The 24,315-nt window shown below is 41.2% G+C and overlaps 1 protein-coding gene across 1 annotated transcript in view; it reads left to right on the plus strand.

Moving 5' to 3' along the window:
• The window catches only part of E2F1 (E2F transcription factor 1), a 19,366-nt gene extending 13,029 nt beyond the window's left edge, over positions 1 to 6,337 (plus strand). Inside the window, exons 5-7 of the mRNA XM_056548249.1 lie at positions 980 to 1,094; positions 2,470 to 2,701; positions 5,350 to 6,337. Coding sequence (XP_056404224.1) covers positions 980 to 1,094; positions 2,470 to 2,701; positions 5,350 to 5,585 — 583 coding nt within the window. The 3' untranslated portion in view covers positions 5,586 to 6,337. The remainder of the gene's footprint in view (positions 1 to 979; positions 1,095 to 2,469; positions 2,702 to 5,349) is intronic.
• Positions 6,338 to 24,315: the final 17,978 nt, after the last annotated feature.

Consider the following 24,315-nt stretch of genomic DNA (forward strand, 5'->3'; position numbering starts at 1 on the left):
GGTCTTTGGCAGCTTCTCCCCCACCCTGTTGGCCTGGAGTGATATCTCCCTTTACCCAAACAGGTAGTGATCTAATAAAGGTGGGTTGGGTGGAAGCTGCCAGAGCCCACCCTGATGACTTGTAAGTCAGGCGACATGAAATTGATGATGGGTTCCCTTTATAAAGGGGTACTCTGGTGGGGGGAAAACATTTTTTTTTCATATCAACTGGCTCCAGAAAGTTGAACAGATTTGTAAATGACTTCTATTAAAAAATCTTAATCCTTCCAGTACTTATCAGCTGCTGTATGCTCCGCAGGAAGTTATATAGTTCTTTCCAGTCTGACCACAGTGCTCTCTGCTGACACCTCTGTGCGTGTCAGGAACTGTCCAGAGTAGGAGAAAATCCCCATAGCAAACCTCTCCTGCTCTGGACAGTTCCTGACATGGACAGAGGTGTCAGCAGAGAGCACTGTGTTCAGACCGGAAAGAACTACACAACTTCCTGTGAAGCAAACAGCAGCTGTTTTGTACTGGAAGGGTTAAGATTTTTATATAGAAGTAATTTACAAATCTGTAGAACTTTCTGGCACCAGTTTATGTGAAGAAGAAAACGTTTTTTTTTTTTCCACTGGAGTCCTCTAAGTTATGGTTAGGCCATACGTTTATGGATTTGGAAACGCCTTTTTAGGGCGCATTTACACAACACTTCCAACATGGATTTGAGGTTGCGGATCCAGAGTTATAATCCTCAGTTGCAGATTCTAAAAGGTAAGTACATTATTGAAGTGCTTATTAAAAATACATAAGTGCATTTGCCTAGGAAAATTTTAGAATTGTGGCTCCGCAAATTTAAATCCGCAGTGGATCCAATCTGTGAATGCGCAATATAGATTTTTATTTATTTGTCATGTTATAAAAAATGTTACAGTGCAAAGTTAACTATTTGGTGACCTCTTACTTGTCTTCGTTTTGCTAAGTTTTCCTTTACTGACTGTACATTAGGATATGTGACTTGTCAGGACCTCCGTAGTATAGCGGACCCCTCAGAGCGAATGTTGATGGTGATTAAAGCCCCTCCAGAAACACAGATGCAAGTCTCAGACCCCACAGAGGTAAGAGAGTCCTTGTTATATGGCATGTGTCACTTTGTATTAGTCGGTGTCCTATAATGATCAGTGTTCTCTGTATTACACCCAGTGTCCTATAATGATCAGTGTTCTCTGTATTACACCCAATGTCCTATTATGATCAGTGTTCACTCTGTATTACACCCAGTGTCCTATAATGATCAGTGTTCTCTGTATTACACCCAGTGTCCTATAATGATCAGTGTTCTCTGTATTACACCCAATGTCCTATTATGATCAGTGTTCACTCTGTATTACACCCAGTGTCCTATAATGATCAGTGTTCTCTGTATTACACCCAGTGTCCTATGATGATCAGTGTTCTCTGTATTACACCCAGTGTCCTATGATGATCAGTGTTCTCTGTATTACACCCAGTGTCCTATGATGATCAGTGTTCTCTGTATTACACCCAGTGTCCTATAATGATCAGTGTTCTCTGTATTACACCCAGTGTCCTATGATGATCAGTGTTCTCTGTATTACACCCAGTGTCCTATGATGATCAGTGTTCTCTGTATTACACCCAGTGTCCTATGATGATCAGTGTTCACTCTGTATTACACCTAGTGTCCTATGATGATCAGTGTTCACTCTGTATTACACCCAGTGTCCTATGATGATCAGTGTTCTCTGTATTACACCCAGTGTCCTATGATGAACAGTGTTCTCTGTATTACACCCAGTGTCCTATGATGATCAGTGTTCTCTGTATTACACCCAGTGTCCTATGATGATCAGTGTTCTCTGTATTACACCCAGTGTCCTATGATGATCAGGGTTCACTCTGTATTACACCCAGTGTCCTATGATGATCAGTGTTCTCTGTATTACACCCAGTGTCCTATGATGATCAGTGTTCACTCTGTATTACACCCAGTGTCCTATGATGATCAGTGTTCTCTGTATTACACCCAGTGTCCTATGATGATCAGTGTTCTCTGTATTACACCCAGTGTCCTATGATGATCAGTGTTCTCTGTATTACACCCAGTGTCCTATGATGATCAGGGTTCACTCTGTATTACACCCAGTGTCCTATGATGATCAGTGTTCACTCTGTATTACACCCAGTGTCCTATGATGATCAGTGTTCTCTGTATTACACCCAGTGTCCTATAAAGATCAGTGTTCTCTGTATTACACCCAGTGTCCTATGATGATCAGTGTTCTCTGTATTACACCCAGTGTCCTATGATGATCAGTGTTCACTCTGTATTACACCCAGTGTCCTATGATGATCAGTGTTCACTCTGTGTATTACAGTCGCAGTAATAATTTTAATAATTTAAATAATTTAAAATAAAAATAGCAATATTTATTTTAAAAAAAATATATATTTTATTCTTATTTTTTCCAGGGGCTGCAGATTTCTCTTAAAAGCACACGTGGACCCATCGACGTGTTCCTCTGCCCAGAAGACACTTCTGGGGTTTGTAGTCCCGTCAAGACCCCGACCAAAGCTACGAGCTCTACAGACAACTCACCCAGCAAACAGAGCCCCAATGGGCCCACAGCCCCAGCACCTAATGGGCCCACCGCCCTGGCCCCCTCTCAGGATATTGGTGTAGGGTTGCTACCATGTGACCAAGGTGAGCGTCTAGAATGAAGGCCTATATTAATGCCCAGACAGGTGTGTTCCTATAGAATGGTGTTTCCCCAAACAATGTGCCTCCAGCTTTTGCAAAACTACAATGTATCCAGGCCCCTCCTCCTGAACTTTTTTATTTTTTATTTCACATGACCACTTCCTCTGGGAGAGAGAGTTCCATAGTCTCACTGCTCTTACAGTAAAGAATCCCCGTCTGTGCTGGTGGTGTGGAAACCTTTTCGATAGTTACATAGAAGATGCCCCATTGTTATACGTACAGTTCTAGATAGTAGTACTGTGCACAGTATTCCAGGTGTGGTCTGACCAGTACTGTGCACAGTATTCCAGGTGCGGTCTGACCAGTACTCTACACAGTATTCCAGGTGTGGTCTGACCAGTACTGTGCACAGTATTCCAGGTGTGGTCTGACCAGTACTGTGCACAGTATTCCAGGTGTGGTCTGACCAGTACTGTGCACAGTATTCCAGGTGTGGTCTGACCAGTACTGTGCACAGTATTCCAGGTGCGGTCTGACCAGTACTCTACACAGTATTCTATGTGTGGTCTGACCAGTACTGTACACAGTATTCCAGGTGTGGTCTGACCAGTACTGTGCACAGTATTCCAGGTGCGATCTGACCAGTACTGTGCACAGTATTCCAGGTGCGATCTGACCAGTACTGTGCACAGTATTCCAGGTGTGGTCTGACCAGTACTGTAACTAACAAAAAATAACGCCAGGAGGATCTATGAGCTACTACAACTATATAAACAACCTTGGGGATGACAGTCCCCTCAGGGAAAGCCCTGAATAAAGACCCTTCGGTCTAAAACTTAACTTTTAATATTTTCAAATTATAATTAAAGGTGCTCATTTGCCATCAGGTAGCAGTGTGTGATTAAAATTACAATCCCTTATTTATTTCAGTTTAGTAGCATTCTATGCTTAGGATGTAATGACCACAGAGATATGTTAGCAGTATTCTGCTCTATTCTGTCTACAGACTTAGCATCACGTATCTCCGTGGTCCACCCAATTTCAAAGACCGGGATTGAGCTAAAATCAATTATCCTCTGACTCAACGTTTCGCCAGTAATAACTGGCTTTTTCAAGAGTGTGAGGTACCTATGCCCCCCCCCCCCCCCATGATTTTATTTGCCCTGAGAGCAGCTGCCTGACACCGGTAACTACATCTAAATTTGCTGTTAATTTAAACTCCTTAATCCTTTCGTTTGTTCTCAGTGTTTTCTTATTTAATACATAATCCCAGCCCGGATTTTTCCTCCCCATGTGCATTACCTTACAACCTTACATTTCAGTTTTGAACCTCATCTGCCACTTCCCAGCCCAAACCTCCAACCTATCCAGATCCATTTGTAACCGTGCATTGTCCTCTATTGTGTTGCCTACTATACACAGTGCACTGTCCTCTGTTGTGTTATCTACTATACACAGTGCACTGTCCTCTATTGTGTTATCTACTATACACAGTGCACTGTCCTCTATTGTGTTATCTACTATACACAGTGCACTGTCCTCTATTGTGTTACCGCTTTACAGAGTTTAGTATCATCTGCAAAGATTGCTACTTTACTATTCAACCCCTCTACAAGGTCATTAATAAATATATTAAATAGAACAGGACCAGAGATGGACCCCTGTAACAGTCACCCAATCAGAATAAGAACCATTAATAACCACCCTCATCATTGAGGCAGTTACTTACCCACTTAAACACGTTCTGCCCCACCCCGATCCTTCTCATTTTATGCACCAACCTTTTATGTGGCACCGTATCAAATGTTATGGGAAAAAACAAGATAAATAACGAACCAAACCACAAACCAAACCAGGGTATGCTCCTCATGGATTTAGGATCCTTTTTATACTTAAATGCATAGATTTAAGTGGTACTCCACCCCTAGACATCTTATCCCCTATCCAAAGGTTAAGGTATAAGATGTCAGATCGCAATGGTCCCACCGCTGGGGACCCCTACGATCTTTCTGCTGCACCCGGCATTCGTTTAGATCGTCCGTTTCAGCACCAGAGGCTCGTGACGCCATGCCCACGCCCCCTCAATGCAAGTCTATGGGAGGGGGCGTGACAGCCGCCACGCCCCTTCCCATAGACTTGCATTGAGGGGGCGTGGCCGTGACATCACGAGCCTCCGCATCGCCAGTTATCCGGCACGGAATGACACGGATGTCTGTGGTGCCGCAGCCAAGATTGCGGGGATCCCCAGCAGAGGGACCCCCGTAATCAGACATCTTTTCCCCTATCCTTTTGGATAGGTGATAAGATGTCTAGTACCACTTTAAATTCTTGCTTTTAGATCAGTGGTTTGCAAACTGTGGCCCTTTTTAGCTCTTGCAATAATTAAAACTCCCAACATATCGGAACAGCCAAAGGCCTGTCTGCCTCCTCCAGAGGATCCACGTTGTGTCAAAAGGGTAAATCAAGGCTTTCATCTCGGCAGCCAAAAGCTGTTTGGGCATTCTGGGAATTGTAGTTTTGCAACAGTTTGGAGACCTCTATTTTAGATACATAGAACTTCCTGAGAAGATTTAAATGGAGATACTTAGTTTTTCACGATTTAAATTTTTTAAATTTTATTTATTTTTTAATGTATTGTTTTTTGTTTCCAGAATCCCTGCTAACACCGGAGACAGAGCTGTCCTTAGGTTACCCCACAGAAGACCTCCACCTCTCCCCCGTCACCGCCGCCGTCTTGCCCGACTTCCTTACGGATGAGTTCATCAGCCTGTCCCCTTCGCTCTCTCACGAGTACCACTTCGGGCTGGAGAACAGCGAGGGTGTAAGTGAACTCTTTGACTGTGATTTTAGTGACCTGACATCTCTGGACTTGTGCAATGAATACTGAAGTAGAACCGCTCCTCCATATATTTTTTTTTTTTTTCCCAACACAAGCGCCAATATCCTACTCTGCATTAACATTTACCGCTCACACCCTGTGATGTCTTCATGAAAATGAACATTTTTTCCCCCCCCCGCTATAATTGCTGATACTGAGCAACGAAGATCTGCAGTTCCAGCGGTCAGTGGTTCCTGAAGGCACGAATCTGTAGCATAAATCATAGCACTTGCATTGATCTGCGGAAGATCGGGACGAGGAGATCTGTGACACAAAGTAACGCGATCGGTGTCTTTCCCCCCCCCCCCCCCCACGTGAAGCTGAAGTTGTGTATATATATGTGGTTTATTTTATTTTTGTTGATTCCTAAAGACTTTTGTGCTTCTCGATGGTTTACTGCATTATGATCTCCGTGTGAACTGACCTGCTGGTTATGGAGGGCGCCCGATCGTCTCTCGGCTTTAATCGTCTCCAGTGTCGGACGCTCTCGTTTGTGTTGCGTTTATAATTTATTTAATTATAAAGCTATTTTGTTATTAATAGGTAATAGAGAAATTGTACTTCACCTCCGAGGCTCATGACCCCCCAACATAGTTTTTTCAGGGTACGGCCACTTTGTACTTCTATCGAGGGCTACATGGTGAAATAGGCGGCCTATCGCCAAGGGGCATGAATGCGGATGCTTTAACTTAAAGGGGTACTCTGGGGAGGTACTTGTCAGCTGCTGTATGCTCCACAGGAAGTTGTATAGTTCTTTCCAATCTGACCACAGTGCTCTCTGCTCACACCTCTGTCCATTTTAGGAACTCTCCAGAGCAGCAGAGGTTTTCTTTGGGGATTTGCTCCTACTCTGGACAATTCCTGACATGGACAAAGGTGTCAGCAGAGAGCACTGTGGTCAGACTGGAAAGAACCACACAACTTCCTGTGAAGCATACAGCAGCTAAGTACTGGAAAGATTAAAGGGGTTATTCAATCAACTGGTTCCAGAAAGGTAAACAGATTTGTAAATTACTTCTATTAAAAAATCTTCATTTTTTCAGTACTTATGAGCTTCTGAAGTTGAGTTGTTCTTTTCTGTCTAAGTGCTCTCTGATGACACGTGTCTCAGGAACCGCCCAGTTTAGAAGCAAATCCCCATAGCAAACCTCTTCTACTCTGTGCAGTTCCCGAGACAAGCAGAGATGTCAGCAGAGAGCACTGTTGCCAGACAGAAAAGAACAACTCAACTTCAGCAGCTGATAATTATTGGAAGGATTAAGATTTTTTAATAGAAGTAATTTACAAATCTGTTTAACTTTCTGGCATCAGTTGATTGGAAACATTTTTTTCCCCCCTCCAGAGAACCCCTTTAATGCAGATTCGGTCATCTCGTAGCCCTGGACTTGGGCCCTGTTCACACCCGCATGACGTAGTGCTGGATTTGTTCCATCGGTGACGCCATCGGTGTCCAATGGATCCCATTGTTCCTATATCGGGTAAAGAGACTGTGCATGCAGCGCTACTTTACCTGCTAGAAACAATGGAATCCGTGAGCGGCTCCGACCAGCATTGGATGATGTGAACCGGGCAGAACAGTGGTGAATTTGTTGTGTAAAAATACACTCGGCCTCATGGGTAAAAACTGTCCTTACAGGGTTGTCCTAAGCACCAGTCTGATTGCTTAAAGGGGTACTCCACTGGGAAACTTTTTTTATTTATTTTTTTTATATTTTTTAAATCAACTGATGACAGAAGAAATTTACAAATGTGTTTTAGCTTTCAATTTAAAAAAAAAAAAAAAACTTAATCCTTCCAGTACTTATCAGCTGCTGTATGCTCCACAGGAAGTTCTTTTTCTTTTTGAATTTCCTTTCAGTCTGACCACAGTGCTCTCTGCTGACCCCTCTGTCCACGTCAGGAACTGTCCAGAGCAGGAGAGGTTTGCTATGGGGGATTTGCTCCTACTCTGGACAGTTCCTGACATGGACAGAGGTGTCAGCAGAAAGCATCGTGGTCAGACTGAAAGGAAATTCAAAAAGAGAAGAACTTCCTGTGGATTATACGGCATCTAAGTACTGAAAGGATTAAGTTTATTTTATTTTTTTAGTTTTTTTTATATTGATTTATATATCTGTTTAACTTTCTGGCACCAGTTGATTAAATAAAAAAATAAAAAAGTTTTCCAGTGGAGTACCCCTTTAAACGATGTACTCCATTGGTCAGCGTTCGGAACATTTTGGTTCCGAACGCTGGGAGTCGTGACGCCATCACGCCACGCCCCCTCAATGCAAGTCTATGGGAGGGGCTTGTGACGTTACGACTCCCAGCGTTCGGAACTAAAATGTTCCGAACGCTGACCAATGGAGTACATCGTTTAAAGGGGTACTCCACTGGAAAAAATATTTTTTTTTTTTTTTAAATCAACTGGAGGGGCTTGACGTGATGTCACGACCCCCCCCCCAGTGTTCAGAACTGAATGTTTTGAACGCTGTCCAGTGAAGTGCCCCTTTAAACATTCTGTAATCCGATGTCTATGAACGACGCGACCACTCATTGTTCTATACAATCCTCTACACCAGTGGTCTTCAACCTGCGGATCTCCAGATGTTGCAAAACTACAACTCCCAGCATGCCCGGACAGCCGTTGGCTGTCCGGGCATGCTGGGAGTTGTAGTTTTGCAACAGCTGGAGGTCCGCAGGTTGAAGACCACTGCTCTACACTCTCCCGTTGTACAGATACAAGGTGCGAGGTATCCTGCACTTGGCTTTCCACTAGATTGTTTATACAGTATTTATAAGCGTGCGTCTCCCTCCCCCGCCGGGGTCCTATAGATCGGCAATCGTCATATATGTTCCCCACAGAGCAGACGGGACCAACGTGTTAGTAAATATCTAAGCTTAACTTATCTGTAAATCTTGTTCTGTTTTCCAATAAAGAGATTTTCAGGTGAATCTTGTGGTTTTGTATAAGGGGCTGCTGGACACCTTTTGGGTAGGGTAAGTGATTTATTCCTTCATTCGTTTATTCTATTTATTTATTCATTCTGTTCCCTGTAGGGGGAGCTGTGGGGGCCCTGCTTTTTGTTTGCACAATGTAATCCACCTGCCTCCTAATCTAATTCTACAGCCTCTGTGATCTGCCCTCCCTGAATGCTTGGATGATTCCCTCGTTCTTCTTCTCTCCTTCAGGGTGTGTTGCCACACGGTTTTCCGCTGCGTATTTGAAAGTGGGCGGGCTCTTCTCGGCCGTCCGCAGCCGATTTTTCCACGGCGGAATGTACACTGCGGAAAATCCGCATCAGTCAGTAGGGACTGTGGCGGATTTTCCACAGCGTAAATTCCACCGCGGAAAATCTGCTGCGGACAGCCGAGAAGAGCCCGCCCACTTTCAAATACGCAGCGGAAAACCCGCAAAAAAATCTGCGCGTGTGAACCTACCCTCAGTGTACATCCCCCTGTAATTTCCAAGGTGGAGCAGAGGGCACGGAACAGTGTCGGCATGTTAGAGAAAAAGTTAGTATTGTGTAAAGGGGTATTCCATGAAAAACTACTTTTTATTTTATTTATTTATTTTTTTCATATCATCTGGCTCCAGAAAATTCTACAGACTTGTAAATTCTATAAAAAAAAATAAAAAAACGTAATCCTTCCAGTACTTATCAGCTGCTGAAGTTGAGTTGTTCTTTTCAGTCTGACCACAGTGCTCTCTGCTGACACCTCTGTCCATGTCAGGAACTGTCCAGAGCAGGAGAGGTTTGCTATGGGGATTTTCTGCTGCTCTGGACAGTTCCTGACACGGACAGAGGTGTCAGCTGAGAGCACTGTGGTCAGACTGGAAAGAACAACTGAACTTCAGCAGCTGATTTTTATTTTTATTTTTTTAAATAGAATTAATTTACAAATCTGTTTTAACTTTCTAGAGCCAGTTATGAAGATTATTTTTATTTTATTTTTTCGTGGAATACCCCTTTAACCCCCTTTAAAGAGGTACTCAGCTCCTAGACATCTTATCCTCTATCCAAAGGATAGGGGATAAGATGTCTGATCACGATCTCTGACATTCTAAACATCATGGGGGAGTTTTATCAAAACCTGTACATAGGAAAAGTTGCCCATTGCAAAAATGAAAGAAGCGATCTGATTGGTTGCTGAGGCCTTGTCCAAAATGAAAAAAGCGATCTGGTTGCTATGGGCAACTTTTCCTAAGGACAGGTTTTGATCTCCCCCCCAATGTATAGTACGCTTGGCTCCGGTGGTCGTGATGCCACGCCCCCTCCATTCATGTCTGTTGGAGGGGGCGTGGCGTGACAACACTGGAACCCAGTGTTTGGAGCAAAGTTCAGAATGCCGGGGTGGCTGGCGGGACCCCAGCTGAAATAAACATTTTAATTTTTTTTTAAATCAACTGGTGTCAGAAAGTTAAACAGATTTCTAAATTACATCTATTAAAAAAATCTTAATCCTTCCAGTATTTATCAGCTGCTGTATAATACGCAGGAAGTTCTTTTCTTTTTGAATTTTTCTATCCGACACCTCTGTCCAGAGCAGGAGAGGTTTTCTATAGGGATTTGCTCCTACTCTGGACAGTTCCTAAAATGGACAGAGGTGTCAGCAGAGAGCACTGTGGTCAGACTGAAAAAAAAAAATACAAAAACAAAAGCACTTTCTGTGGAACATACAGCAGCTAAGTACTGGAAGGATTAAGAAATTTTTTTTTTTATCAATTTTTTCAAACCTCCAGCTGTTGCGAAACTACAACTCCCAGCATGCCCTCCGGCTGTCCATGCATGCTGGGGGTTGTAGTTATGCAACAGCTGAAGGCACACTGGTTGCAATACACTGGGAGTTTGTTACTTAACACAGTGTTTTGCAACCAGTGTGCCTCCAGCTGTTGCAAAACTACAACTCCCAACATGCACGGACAGCCAAAGGGCATGCTGGGAGTTGTAGTTTGCAACAGCTGGAGGCACACTGGTTACGAAACAGTTAGGTAACAAACTCCCAGTGTTTTGCAACCAGTGTGCCTTCAGCTGTTGCAAAAGCTACAACTCTCAGCATGCAGTGACAGCTGAAGGGCATGCTGGGACTTGTAGTTATGCTGGAGGCATACTACTAAAACTCCCAGCATGCCCTTTGGCTGCCCATGCATGCTGAGGGTTGTAGTTTTGAAACCAGTGTGCCTCCAGCTGTTGCATAACACTGGGAGTTTGTTACCTATCTCAGTGTTTTGCAACCAGTGTGCCTCCAGCTGTTGCAAAAGCTACAACTCTCAGCATGCATTGACAGCTGAAGGGCATGCTGGGACTTGTGTCTACAGCTGTTGCATAACTACACTACTGCAACTCCCAGCATGCACTTTGGTAGTTTGTGCACGCTGGGGGTTGTAGTTATGCACCAGCTGGAGGCATAGAAAAAGATCGGGGATAAAAGCTTAGATCCCGGAATATCCCTTTTAAGTACCAGGATGTCACCTGTACCTGTACGCCCTGCGTCCTTAAGAGGTTAAGAACCAGGCCACTTTTTTTTTAATTTTTTTTTCCTCGCCCTTTAATAGCCAAACTTTTATTTTTCTCATCTTCGCACCCATATGAAGCTTGTTTTTTGTGGCACAATGGCATTTGTTATGACTTCAATTTTCCATAATAAATGATCTTCAACTGGAAAAAAAAATAATTAGGAAAAATTGAAGTCAATTTTGCAAATCTTGACGCAATTACAACAGTTTCCAATTTGTATGGTTTTTGTTGTATAAAGGTTTGGGTGGTGTGAGAGGGATGTTTAATCATTATTTTGGGTGTAGTGTAGACAGTGATTTTATTGATAACCCTGCCACCCGCTCAGGTTTAGTGTCCATAGCCTTTTAATACAACTTTATAGTGAGTATTGTACATTCTAGTGAATATAGTGAGTACTCACTGTAAGGTAGAATACTCACTAATGTATAATACAATACTCACTGTAAGGTAGAATACTCACTATAATGTAGAATACTCACTATACTGTATAATACTCACTATACTGTATAATATAATACTCACTATACTGTGTAATACTCACTGTAAGGTAGAATACTCACTATACTGTATAATACTCACTATAATGTATAACACTCACTATAGTATAGTATTATACATTATAGTGAGTATTCTACAGTATAGTGAGTATTGTATTATACATTAGTGAGTATTCTACCTTATAGTGAGTATAGTATTATACAGAATAGTGAGTATAGTATTATACAGTATAGTGAGTATTGTATTGTATTATACAGTATAGTGAGTATTATACAGTATAGTGAGTATTGTACAGTATAGTGAGTATTGTATTATAAATTAGTGAGTATTCTACCTTATAGTGAGTATAGTATTATACAGTATAGTATTATACAGTATAGTGAGTATTATACAGTATAGTGAGTATTATACTGTATAGTGAGTATTATACTGTATAGTGAGTATTCTACAGTATAGTGAGTATTGTATTATACATTAGTGAGTATAGTATTATACAGAATAGAGTATTATACAGTAGTGAGTATTGTATTATACAGTATAGTGATTATTCTACAGTATAGTGAGTATTCTACCTTATAGTGAGTATAGTATTATACAGTATAGTGAGTATTATACAGAATAGTGAGTATTATACAGAATAGTGAGTATTGTATTATACAGTATAGTGAGTATTATACAGTATAGTGAGTATTGTACAGTATAGTGAGTATTGTATTATAAATTAGTGAATATTGTACAGTATAGTGAGTATTGTATTATAAATTAGTGAATATTCTACCTTATAGTGAGTATAGTATTATACAGTATAGTATACAGTATAGTGAGTATTATACAGTATAGTGAGTATTATACAGTATAGTGAGTATTCTACAGTATAGTGAGTATTGTATTATACATTAGTGAGTATTCTACCTTATAGTGAGTATAGTATTATACAGAATAGAGTATTATACAGTAGTGAGTATTGTATTATACAGTATAGTGATTATTCTACAGTATAGTGAGTATTCTACCTTATAGTGAGTATAGTATTATACAGTATAGTGAGTATTATACAGAATAGTGAGTATTATACAGAATAGTGAGTATTGTATTATACAGTATAGTGAGTATTGTATTATACAGTATAGTGAGTATTGTATTATACAGTATAGTGAGTATTGTATTATACAGTATAGTGAGTATTGTATTATACAGTATAGTGAGTATTGTATTATACAGTATAGTGAGTATTGTATTATACAGTATAGTGAGTATTGTATTATACAGTATAGTGAGTATTGTATTATACAGTATAGTGAGTATTGTATTGTACAGTATAGTGAGTATTGTATTGTACAGTATAGTGAGTATTGTATTGTACAGTATAGTGAGTATTGTATTGTACAGTATAGTGAGTATTCTACCTTATAGTGAGTATAGTATTATACAGAATAGTGAGTATTGTATAATACAATACTCACTATTCTGTATAATACTCACTATACTGTATAATACAATACTCACTATACTGTATAATACTATACTGTATAATACAATACTCACTATACTGTATAATACTCACTATACTGTATAATACAATACTCACTATACTGTATAATACTCACTATACAGTATAGTGAGTATTGTATTATACAGTATAGTATTATACAGTATAGTGTGTATTGTATTATACAGTATAGTGAGTATTTTACAGTATAGTGAGTATTATACAGTATAGTGAGTATTTTACAGTATAGTGAGTATTTTACAGTATAGTGAGTATTTTACAGTATAGTGAGTATTTTACAGTATAGTGAGTATTTTACAGTATAGTGAGTATTGTATTATACAGTATAGTGAGTATTATACAGTATAGTGAGTATTATACAGTATGGTGAGTATTATACAGTATGGTGAGTATTATACAGTATGGTGAGTATTATACAGTATGGTGAGTATTATACAGTATGTGGTGTAATATACAGTATAGTGAGTATTATACAGTGTGGTGTAATATACAGTATAGTGAGTATTGTACAGTGTGGTGTAATATACAGTATAGTGAGTATTGTACAGTGTGGTGTAATATACAGTATAGTGAGTATTATACAGTGTGGTGTAATATACAGTATAGTGAGTATTATACAGTGTAGTGTAATATACAGTATAGTGAGTATTGTACAGTGTGGTGTAATATACAGTATAGTGAGTATTATACAGTGTGGTGTAATATACAGTATAGTGAGTATTGTACAGTGTGGTGTAATATACAGTATAGTGAGTATTGTACAGTGTGGTGTAATATACAGTATAGTGAGTATTATACAGTGTGGAGTAATATACAGTATAGTGAGTATTATACAGTGTGGTGTAATATACAGTATAGTGAGTATTGTACAGTGTGGTGTAATATACAGTATAGTGAGTATTGTACAGTGTGGTGTAATATACAGTATAGTGAGTATTATACAGTGTGGAGTAATATACAGTATAGTGAGTATTATACAGTGTGGTGTAATATACAGTATAGTGAGTATTATACAGTGTGGTGTAATATACAGTATAGTGAGTAGTGAGTGTGGTGTAATATACAGTGTGGTGTAATATACAGTATAGTGAGTATTGTACAGTATAGTGAGTATTATACAGTGTGGTGTAATATACAGTATAGTGAGTATTATACAGTGTGGTGTAATATACAGTATAGTGAGTAGTGAGTGTGGTGTAATATACAGTGTGGTGTAATATACAGTATAGTGAGTATTGTACAGTATAGTGAGTATTATACAGTGTGGTGTAATATACAGTATAGTGAGTATTATACAGTGTGGTGTAATATACAGTATAGTGAGTAGTGAGTGTGGTGTAATATACAGTGTGGTGTAATATACAGTGTGGTGTAATATACAGTGTGGTGTAATATACAGTGTGGTGTAATATACAGTATAGTGAGTAGTGAGTGTGGTGTAATATACAGTGTGGTGTAATATACAGTGTGGTGTAATATACAGTGTGGTGTAATATACAGTATAGTGAGTATTATACAGTGTGGTGTAATATACAGTATAGTGAGTAGTGAGTGTGGTGTAATATACAGTGTGGTGTAATATACAGTGTGGTGTAATATACAGTATAGTGAGTATTATACAGTGTGGTGTAATATACAGTATAGTGAGTAGTGAGTGTGGTGTAATATACAGTGTGGTGTAATATACAGTGTGGTGTAATATACAGTATAGTGAGTAGTGAGTGTGGTGTAATATACAGTGTGGTGTAATATACAGTGTGGTGTAATATACAGTGTGGTGTAATATACAGTATAGTGAGTATTATACAGTGTGGTGTAATATACAGTATAGTGAGTAGTGAGTGTGGTGTAATATACAGTGTGGTGTAATATACAGTATAGTGAGTAGTGAGTGTGGTGTAATATACAGTATAGTGAGTATTATACAGTGTGGTGTAATATACAGTATAGTGAGTAGTGAGTGTGGTGTAATATACAGTGTGGTGTAATATACAGTATAGTGAGTAGTGAGTGTGGTGTAATATACAGTATAGTGAGTATTGTACAGTGTGGTGTAATATACAGTATAGTGAGTAGTGAGTGTGGTGTAATATACAGTGTGGTGTAATATACAGTATAGTGAGTAGTGAGTGTGGTGTAATATACAGTATAGTGAGTATTGTACAGTGTGGTGTAATATACAGTATAGTGAGTATTATACAGTGTGATGAGTAGTGATTGTGGTGTAATATACATTATAGTGAGTATTATACAGTGTGGTGAGTAGTGAGTGTGGTGTAATATACAGTATAGTGAGTATTGTACAGTGTGGTGTAATATACAGTATAGTGAGTATTATACAGTGTGGTGTAATATACAGTATAGTGAGTAGTGAGTGTGGTGTAATATACAGTGTGGTGTAATATACAGTGTGGTGTAATATACAGTGTGGTGTAATATACAGTGTGGTGAGTATTATACAGTGTGGTGTAATATACAGTATAGTGAGTAGTGATTGTGGTGTAATATACAGTGTGGTGTATTATACAGTGTGGTGTAATATACAGTGTGGTGTATTATACAGTGTGGTGTAATATACAGTATCTCCTGGTTGTGATCACACGTTTTTATACCTTTTTGGACAATTGGTAAAATATGAACCATTTTGGGAGAAAACATGTGCAGCAAACCGCATTTCTACAGGGTTTTTCAAACAGTGTCTCAGCCAATAGCTGTCTGGGTATGCTGGGAATTGTAGTCTTGCAACAGCTGGAGGCACCCTGGTTAGGGATCAGTTCTATATGAGGATCTGGCTGTCAGGGCATGCTGGGAGCTGGAGAGGAATGCTGATCTATGAGATACATGACCTGGGGGAGGGGATATAGTGTCATCATTTTGTGGTTGTCTGCTGCCATCTAGTGGCCATCCTGAGCAGCTTCATGCAAATCTCTATGGACTGCACCTATACAATGCACATGTCGCTAATTTGTTTTTTACTTTTTTTTTTATGACTTCCATTTTTCTTTCCACTTTATTTGCGCAGTGATCTGTAGTTTTTATCAGAAGCATTTTTTATTTTAATGGGACTTTTTGATCGCTTTTTTTTTGTTCTGACAAAGAAACTGCCCTTCCTATATGTAGGCTCTAAAAAAAAAATAAGTTCATAGGTAAGATAGGGGTATACAAGACCTATAGGTGCGGGCTATACACCAGTATGTGAAAACCCCCAAAGGAAGTAAAAACCATGGTTTAAAAAAAATATCAATTTTATTAGATAAAATTGATATTTTTTTTAAACCAGCAGCTTCTGCCCAACTACCTCTATCTGCTAGAAGAGCTTAGAAGAACTTGGTGGAACAGCTTCTTGGATTCAACTTTATTTATAAATACATTTGTGATAGCCTGGGGGAGTTGGGTATAGGGAGTGTAGCTGTTCGGTAATTAAAGGGTGCTTGCTTAACCCTTTCTATTCGTGATGCCAGGGTGAGGGCTATTCTCTGTATGCTTGTCCTACCGCCACCCTTCCCGAAAGCGATAGGGAGATAGTAAATAATTGATTGTCCTCAACCGGAGATTTGCAGAAACTTGTCGGAACTTTTATTGAAGATTTTAGGCAATAATGAACAGGAACAGTCCATACAACAGAGTCTATTAGAGCTTGACAAGTGGTTGGGACCTTGTGAGTCTATTGAGCTTAGGAAGGTAATTGTTGCGGTGATCCACTGGATTTAGGGGTTTAGATTCGGTCCAGTAATCACGCTAGCTTTAGCGGGGATTTAGATGTTAATTCATGGTTTAGTTTAGGCTGAGGCGGGCAGGTTTCTGGTAGAAATGAGCGAACTTACAGTAAATTTGATTCGTCACGAACTTCTCGGCTCGGCGGTTGCTGACTTTTCCTGCATAAATTAGTTCAGCTTTCCGGTGCTCCCGTGGGCTGGAAAAGGTGGATACAGTCCTAGTAGACTTGTCATTGAAAGTTGTGCAGATCCGTCCTGCTAGTCCGGCATCCACGAGAGCAGTAACCCAAGAGAGCGATCATTGGCTACAGCTCCCTTATATGGGCAGGGGCTGGACTAAAGCTCACTGGTCCATAACAACTGTCAATCTCCTGTACAAGGAGTTATGGGTAAAGATGTGACCCAAGGACCTCCAAAGGTCCTCTGACATACCATAGAGGAATTAACATAGTCACATGACCAAAGGTCCTGCGACGCTAACAAGGTAAGTACTAATATACATTATATTAAATACACACATTATTAAATATATACATTTAGACATTACAAAAGAGACGACTAGAGGCTGTCCCACCTGGGGGACCCTACCTGAACGGTAGTGACTTTGGGGACCACCATACAAGGTACGGTATGCAATACGGTATCGGGATACCACACATTCGCATATTAATACAGAGGAGTCGGAAGTAGGGATCGACCGATTATCGGTATGGCCGATATTATCGGCCGATAATCATGATTTTGGGCTTACCTTGACGATAAGCCGATAATGCCCCGCACCGCGACCGCCACCCCCCCGACCCGCCGCACCGCGTCGCACCCCCCACCGTGATGCTGGGCGGTATACCGGTATGGATTTTTGCCCATACCGCTATACCGGTCGGGCCCCTCCCCCACCCTCCGAGTCAATAAAAAAATTAAACTTACCCGTAATGGGGGTGGTCCGGGCCATCCATCGTTTCTGTAGTGTCCGGGGGTGTTCCGGGTGAAGAGTGAACCGGTCCGGGCTGTCCTTCTTCTCCGGCGGTCATCTTCTCCACTCCAGGCAGGCTCCGGCCTAGTACACTGCATAGACGCCGCTACGCCGTGACGTCAGGTGTGTCGCTGCGCACGGGCGTCACTGCGCAGCGGCGTCTATGCAGCGTACTAGACCGGAGCCTGCCCGGAGTGGAGAAGATGACCGCCGGAGCCGGACAGCCTGGACCGATTCACTCTTCACCCGGAACGCCCCCGGACACTACAGGAAGGATGGATGGCCCGGACCACCCTGACAGGTAGGGGGAGAGAAGCGGGTGGTGGTGGCGGCGGCGGCCTATGGCCCCACAAAAGCCACTGCAGATCATTGATTTAAAGCGCCCGCTTTAAATCAATGATCTGCAGCGGTGTCACAGGGGGTTAAATAGCCGATAACTTATACCGGAATATCGGTATAAGTTATCGGCTATCGGCCCTAAAAAAACTATATCGGTCCATCCCTAGTCGGAAGTACAAAAAACTGTGGAGTCGGAACATTTATCTACCGACTCCACAGCCACCACACTCCGACGCATTTCACCAGGAGCAGCTTTATCAAGCCGCTCCTGGCGAAATGCGCTGGAGTGTGGTGTGGGGCTGGGGTGAGTCCTGTCTCAGTGGTACGTGTGGCGTATTGTTATACCGGCTGCTATTTGCACTATTGCTATTTTTTGCACATCTTCCTATATTGGCTGCTATTCTTATTAATACTGTTTGCACAACTATTACTTGTGATTTGTTGGTTATTCACTTCAATCACTTATACGTATATACTATATATTTCTTTTATATATTTGCGGTTGCTATTGGTTACATCACATGTATTTATTGATATATGAATTGGTTTAGCACTACTTTGCACCTACCCCCTAGCCTAGCACTTTATATACACCAGCCGCTCTTCCACATCCTAGATGTTATTTTCCCTCTATACTATTCTCACCCCAGTACCCCCTCCTCTTTTTTATGACGAAATTACATGGTTTTACTCTATTATATATTATTTATTTTCTAAATTATTGTATGCATACCCTATGAATTAATAATTTTATCTAATAAAATATATATATTTTTACACCATACATTGCGCTTTGACTTTTACTTCCTTTGGGGGTTTCACATACGGGTCTGTAGCCCGCACTTATAGGTCTTGTAATTTTTTGTTCTGCTATATGAAGTAACCAAAAATCAGCAATTCTGGATTTTTGTATTTTTATATGTTTACACCATTGATTACGGTTTTTATAAACATTATATTTTAATAGTTTAGACATTTCAGCACCTGGCGATACCACGTTTTTTATTTTTGTTTACGTAATTTTATTTAAAAATGGGATGAAGGGAGTGACATAAGATTTTATTAGGGGAGGGGCTTCTTCACTTTTTTTTTTTTTTTACACTTTAATCACTATTGTTTAGTCCTCATAGGAGACTTTTACATGGAATCTTTAGATTGTATACACTGAACAATACTGTGCCATAGGAGCCTGCCATAGAACAGCATTGCTCAATGATATCAGCGCTCCATTACTACAGCCTGCCATAGAACAGCACTGATCAGTGTTATCAGCGCTCCATTACTACAGCCTGCCATAGAACAGCACTGATCAGTGTTATCAGTGCTCCATTACTACAGCCTGCCATAGAACAGCATTGCTCAATGATATCAGCGCTCCATTACTACAGCCTGCCATAGAACAGCACTGATCAGTGTTATCAGCGCTCCATTACTACAGCCTGCCATAGAACAGCACTGATCAGTGTTATCAGTGCTCCATTACTACAGCCGGCCATAGAACAGCATTGATCAGTGTTATCAGTGCTCCATTACTACAGCCGGCAATAGAACAGCATTGATCAGTGTTATCAGCGCTCCATTACTACAGCCTGCCATAGAACAGCATTGATCAGTGTTATTGGTGCTCCATTACTACAGCCTGCCATAGAACAGCACTGATCAGTGTTATTGGCACTCCATTACTACAGCCTGCCATAGAAAAGCATTGATCAGTGTTATCAGTGCTCCATTACTACAGCCTGCCTTAGAGCAGCATTGATCAGTGTTATTGGTGCTCCATTACTACAGCCTGCCATAGAACAGCACTGATCAGTGTTATTGGCACTCCATTACTACAGCCTGCCATAGAACAGCACTGATCAGTGTTATTGGCGCTCCATTACTACAGCCTGCCATAGAACAGCATTGATCAGTGTTATCAGCGCTCCATTACTACAGCCTGCCATACAACAACATTGATCAGTGTTATCAGCACTCCATTAATACAGCGTGCCATAGAACAGCATTAATCAGTGTTATCAGCACTCCATTACTACAGCCTGTCATAGAACAGCATTGATCAGTGTTATCAGTGCTCCATTACTACAGCCTGCCATAGAACAGCATTGATCAGTGTTATTGGCACTCCATTACTACAGCCTGCCATAGAACAGCATTGATCAGTGTTATTGGCACTCCATTACTACAGCCTGCCATAGAACAGCATTGATCAGTGTTATCAGTGCTCCATTACTACAGCCTGCCATACAACAACATTGATCAGTGTTATCAGCACTCCATTACTACAGCCTGCCATAGAACAGCATTGATCAGTGTTATTGGCACTCCATTACTACAGCCTGCCATAGAATAGCATTGATCAGTGTTATCAGCGCTCCATTACTACAGCCTGCCATAGAACCGCATTGATCAGTGTTATCAGTGCTCCTTTACTACAGCCTGCCATAGAACAGCATTGATCAGTGTTATCAGTGCTCCATTACTACAGCCTGCCATAGAACAGCATTGATCAGTGTTATCAGTGCTCCATTACTACAGCCTGCCATAGAACCGCATTGATCAGTGTTATCAGTGCTCCATTACTACAGCCTGCCATAGAACAGCATTGATCAGTTTTAACCATCAAACCGTGAAGCTTTATTGAATAGGCATAGATAAGCTTGTTACAGAAAGGGAATCACAAACATTCGGTCCGCAGACCTTCAACTGAACCAAACAATCAGGTACATCTTACAATTGCATGGTACATTGACAGATAAGGACCACAAATCAGGTACAGTAACAGACACAGAGTGCGCAACAATGTAATCAATCACACGTACATGGTCAGGAAGGCCAAAAGAACAAAGCCATCCCTCTAAACTAATGACACGGCATTGATCAGTTTTATCAGCGCTCCATTACTACAGCCTACCATAGAACAGCATTGATCAGTGTTATCAGTGCTCCATTACTACAGCCTGCCATAGAACAGCACTGATCAGTGTTATCAGTGCTCCATTACTACAGCCTGCCATAGAACAGCATTGCTCAATGATATCAGCGCTCCATTACTACAGCCTGCCATAGAACAGCACTGATCAGTGTTATCAGCGCTCCATTACTACAGCCTGCCATAGAACAGCACTGATCAGTGTTATCAGTGCTCCATTACTACAGCCGGCCATAGAACAGCATTGATCAGTGTTATCAGTGCTCCATTACTACAGCCGGCAATAGAACAGCATTGATCAGTGTTATCAGCGCTCCATTACTACAGCCTGCCATAGAACAGCATTGATCAGTGTTATTGGTGCTCCATTACTACAGCCTGCCATAGAACAGCACTGATCAGTGTTATTGGCACTCCATTACTACAGCCTGCCATAGAAAAGCATTGATCAGTGTTATCAGTGCTCCATTACTACAGCCTGCCTTAGAGCAGCATTGATCAGTGTTATTGGTGCTCCATTACTACAGCCTGCCATAGAACAGCACTGATCAGTGTTATTGGCACTCCATTACTACAGCCTGCCATAGAACAGCACTGATCAGTGTTATTGGCGCTCCATTACTACAGCCTGCCATAGAACAGCATTGATCAGTGTTATCAGCGCTCCATTACTACAGCCTGCCATACAACAACATTGATCAGTGTTATCAGCACTCCATTAATACAGCGTGCCATAGAACAGCATTAATCAGTGTTATCAGCACTCCATTACTACAGCCTGTCATAGAACAGCATTGATCAGTGTTATCAGTGCTCCATTACTACAGCCTGCCATAGAACAGCATTGATCAGTGTTATTGGCACTCCATTACTACAGCCTGCCATAGAACAGCATTGATCAGTGTTATCGGTGCTCCATTACTACAGCCTGCCATACAACAACATTGATCAGTGTTATCAGCACTCCATTACTACAGCCTGCCATAGAACAGCATTGATCAGTGTTATTGGCACTCCATTACTACAGCCTGCCATAGAACAGCATTGATCAGTGTTATCAGTGCTCCATTACTACAGCCTGCCATAGAACAGCATTGATCAGTGTTATCAGTGCTCCATTACTACAGCCTGCCATAGAACCGCATTGATCAGTGTTATCAGTGCTCCATTACTACAGCCTGCCATAGAACCGCATTGATCAGTGTTATCAGTGCTCCATTACTACAGCCTGCCATAGAACAGCATTGATCAGTTTTAACCATCAAACCGTGAAGCTTTATTGAATAGGCATAGATAAGCTTGTTACAGAAAGGGAATCACAAACATTCGGTCCGCAGACCTTCAACTGAACCAAACAATCAGGTACATCTTACAATTGCATGGTACATTGACAGATAAGGACCACAAATCAGGTACAGTAACAGACACAGAGTGCGCAACAATGTAATCAATCACACGTACATGGTCAGGAAGGCCAAAAGAACAAAGCCATCCCTCTAAACTAATGACAACAACATTGATCAGTTTTATCAGCGCTCCATTACTACAGCCTACCATAGAACAGCATTGATCAGTGTTATCAGTGCTCCATTACTACAGCCTGCCATAGAACAGCATTGATCAGTGTTATCAGTGCTCCATTACTACAGCTTGCCATAGAACAGCATTGATCAGTGTTATCAGAGCGCCATTACTACAACCTGCCATAGAACAGCATTGTTATCAGTGCTCCATTACTACAGCCTGCCATAGAACAGCATTGATCAGTGTTATCAGCACTCCATTACTACAGCCTGCCATAGAACAGCATTGATCAGTGTTATCAGCACTCCATTACTACAGCCTGCCATAGAACAGCATTGATCAGTGTTATCAGTGCTCCATTACTACAGCCTGCCATAGAACAGCACTGATCAGTGTTATCAGTGCTCCATTACTACAGCCGGCCATAGAACAGCATTGATCAGTGTTATCAGTGCTCCATTACTACAGCCGGCCATAGAACAGCATTGATCAGTGTTATCAGCGCTCCATTACTACAGCCTGCCATAGAACAGCATTGATCAGTGTTATTGGTGCTCCATTACTACAGCCTGCCATAGAACAGCACTGATCAGTGTTATTGGCACTCCATTACTACAGCCTGCCATAGAACAGCATTGATCAGTGTTATCAGTGCTCCATTACTACAGCCTGTCATAGAACAGCATTGATCAGTGTTATCGGTGCTCCATTACTACAGCCTGCCATACAACAACATTGATCAGTGTTATCAGCTCTCCATTACTACAGCCTGTCATAGAACAGCATTGATCAGTGTTATCAGTGCTCCATTACTACAGCCTGCCATAGAACAGCATTGATCAGTGTTATTGGCACTCCATTACTACAGCCTGCCATAGAACAGCATTGATCAGTGTTATCGGTGCTCCATTACTACAGCCTGCCATACAACAACATTGATCAGTGTTATCAGCACTCCATTACTATAGCCTGCCATAGAACAGCATTGATCAGTGTTATTGGCACTCCATTACTACAGCCTGCCATAGAACAGCATTGATCAGTGTTATCAGTGCTCCATTACTACAGCCTGCCATAGAACCGCATTGATCAGTGTTATCAGTGCTCCATTACTACAGCCTGCCATAGAACAGCATTGATCAGTTTTAACCATCAAACCGTGAAGCTTTATTGAATAGGCATAGATAAGCTTGTTACAGAAAGGGAATCACAAACATTCGGTCCGCAGACCTTCAACTGAACCAAACAATCAGGTACATCTTACAATTGCATGGTACATTGACAGATAAGGACCACAAATCAGGTACAGTAACAGACACAGAGTGCGCAACAATGTAATCAATCACACGTACATGGTCAGGAAGGCCAAAAGAACAAAGCCATCCCTCTAAACTAATGACAACAACATTGATCAGTTTTATCAGCGCTCCATTACTACAGCCTACCATAGAACAGCATTGATCAGTGTTATCAGTGCTCCATTACTACAGCTTGCCATAGAACAGCATTGATCAGTGTTATCAGTGCTCCATTACTACAGCCTGCCATAGAACAGCATTGATCAGTGTTATCAGCACTCCATTACTACAGCCTGCCATAGAACAGCATTGATCAGTGTTATCAGCACTCCATTACTACAGCCTGCCATAGAACAGCATTGATCAGTGTTATCAGCACTACATTACTACAGCCTGCCATAGAACAGCATTGATCAGTGTTATCAGTGCTTCATTACTACAGCCTGCCATA

Source organism: Hyla sarda, chromosome 12 (genome assembly GCF_029499605.1).
Source record: "Hyla sarda isolate aHylSar1 chromosome 12, aHylSar1.hap1, whole genome shotgun sequence".
NCBI classification, from domain to species: Eukaryota; Metazoa; Chordata; class Amphibia; order Anura; family Hylidae; genus Hyla; species Hyla sarda.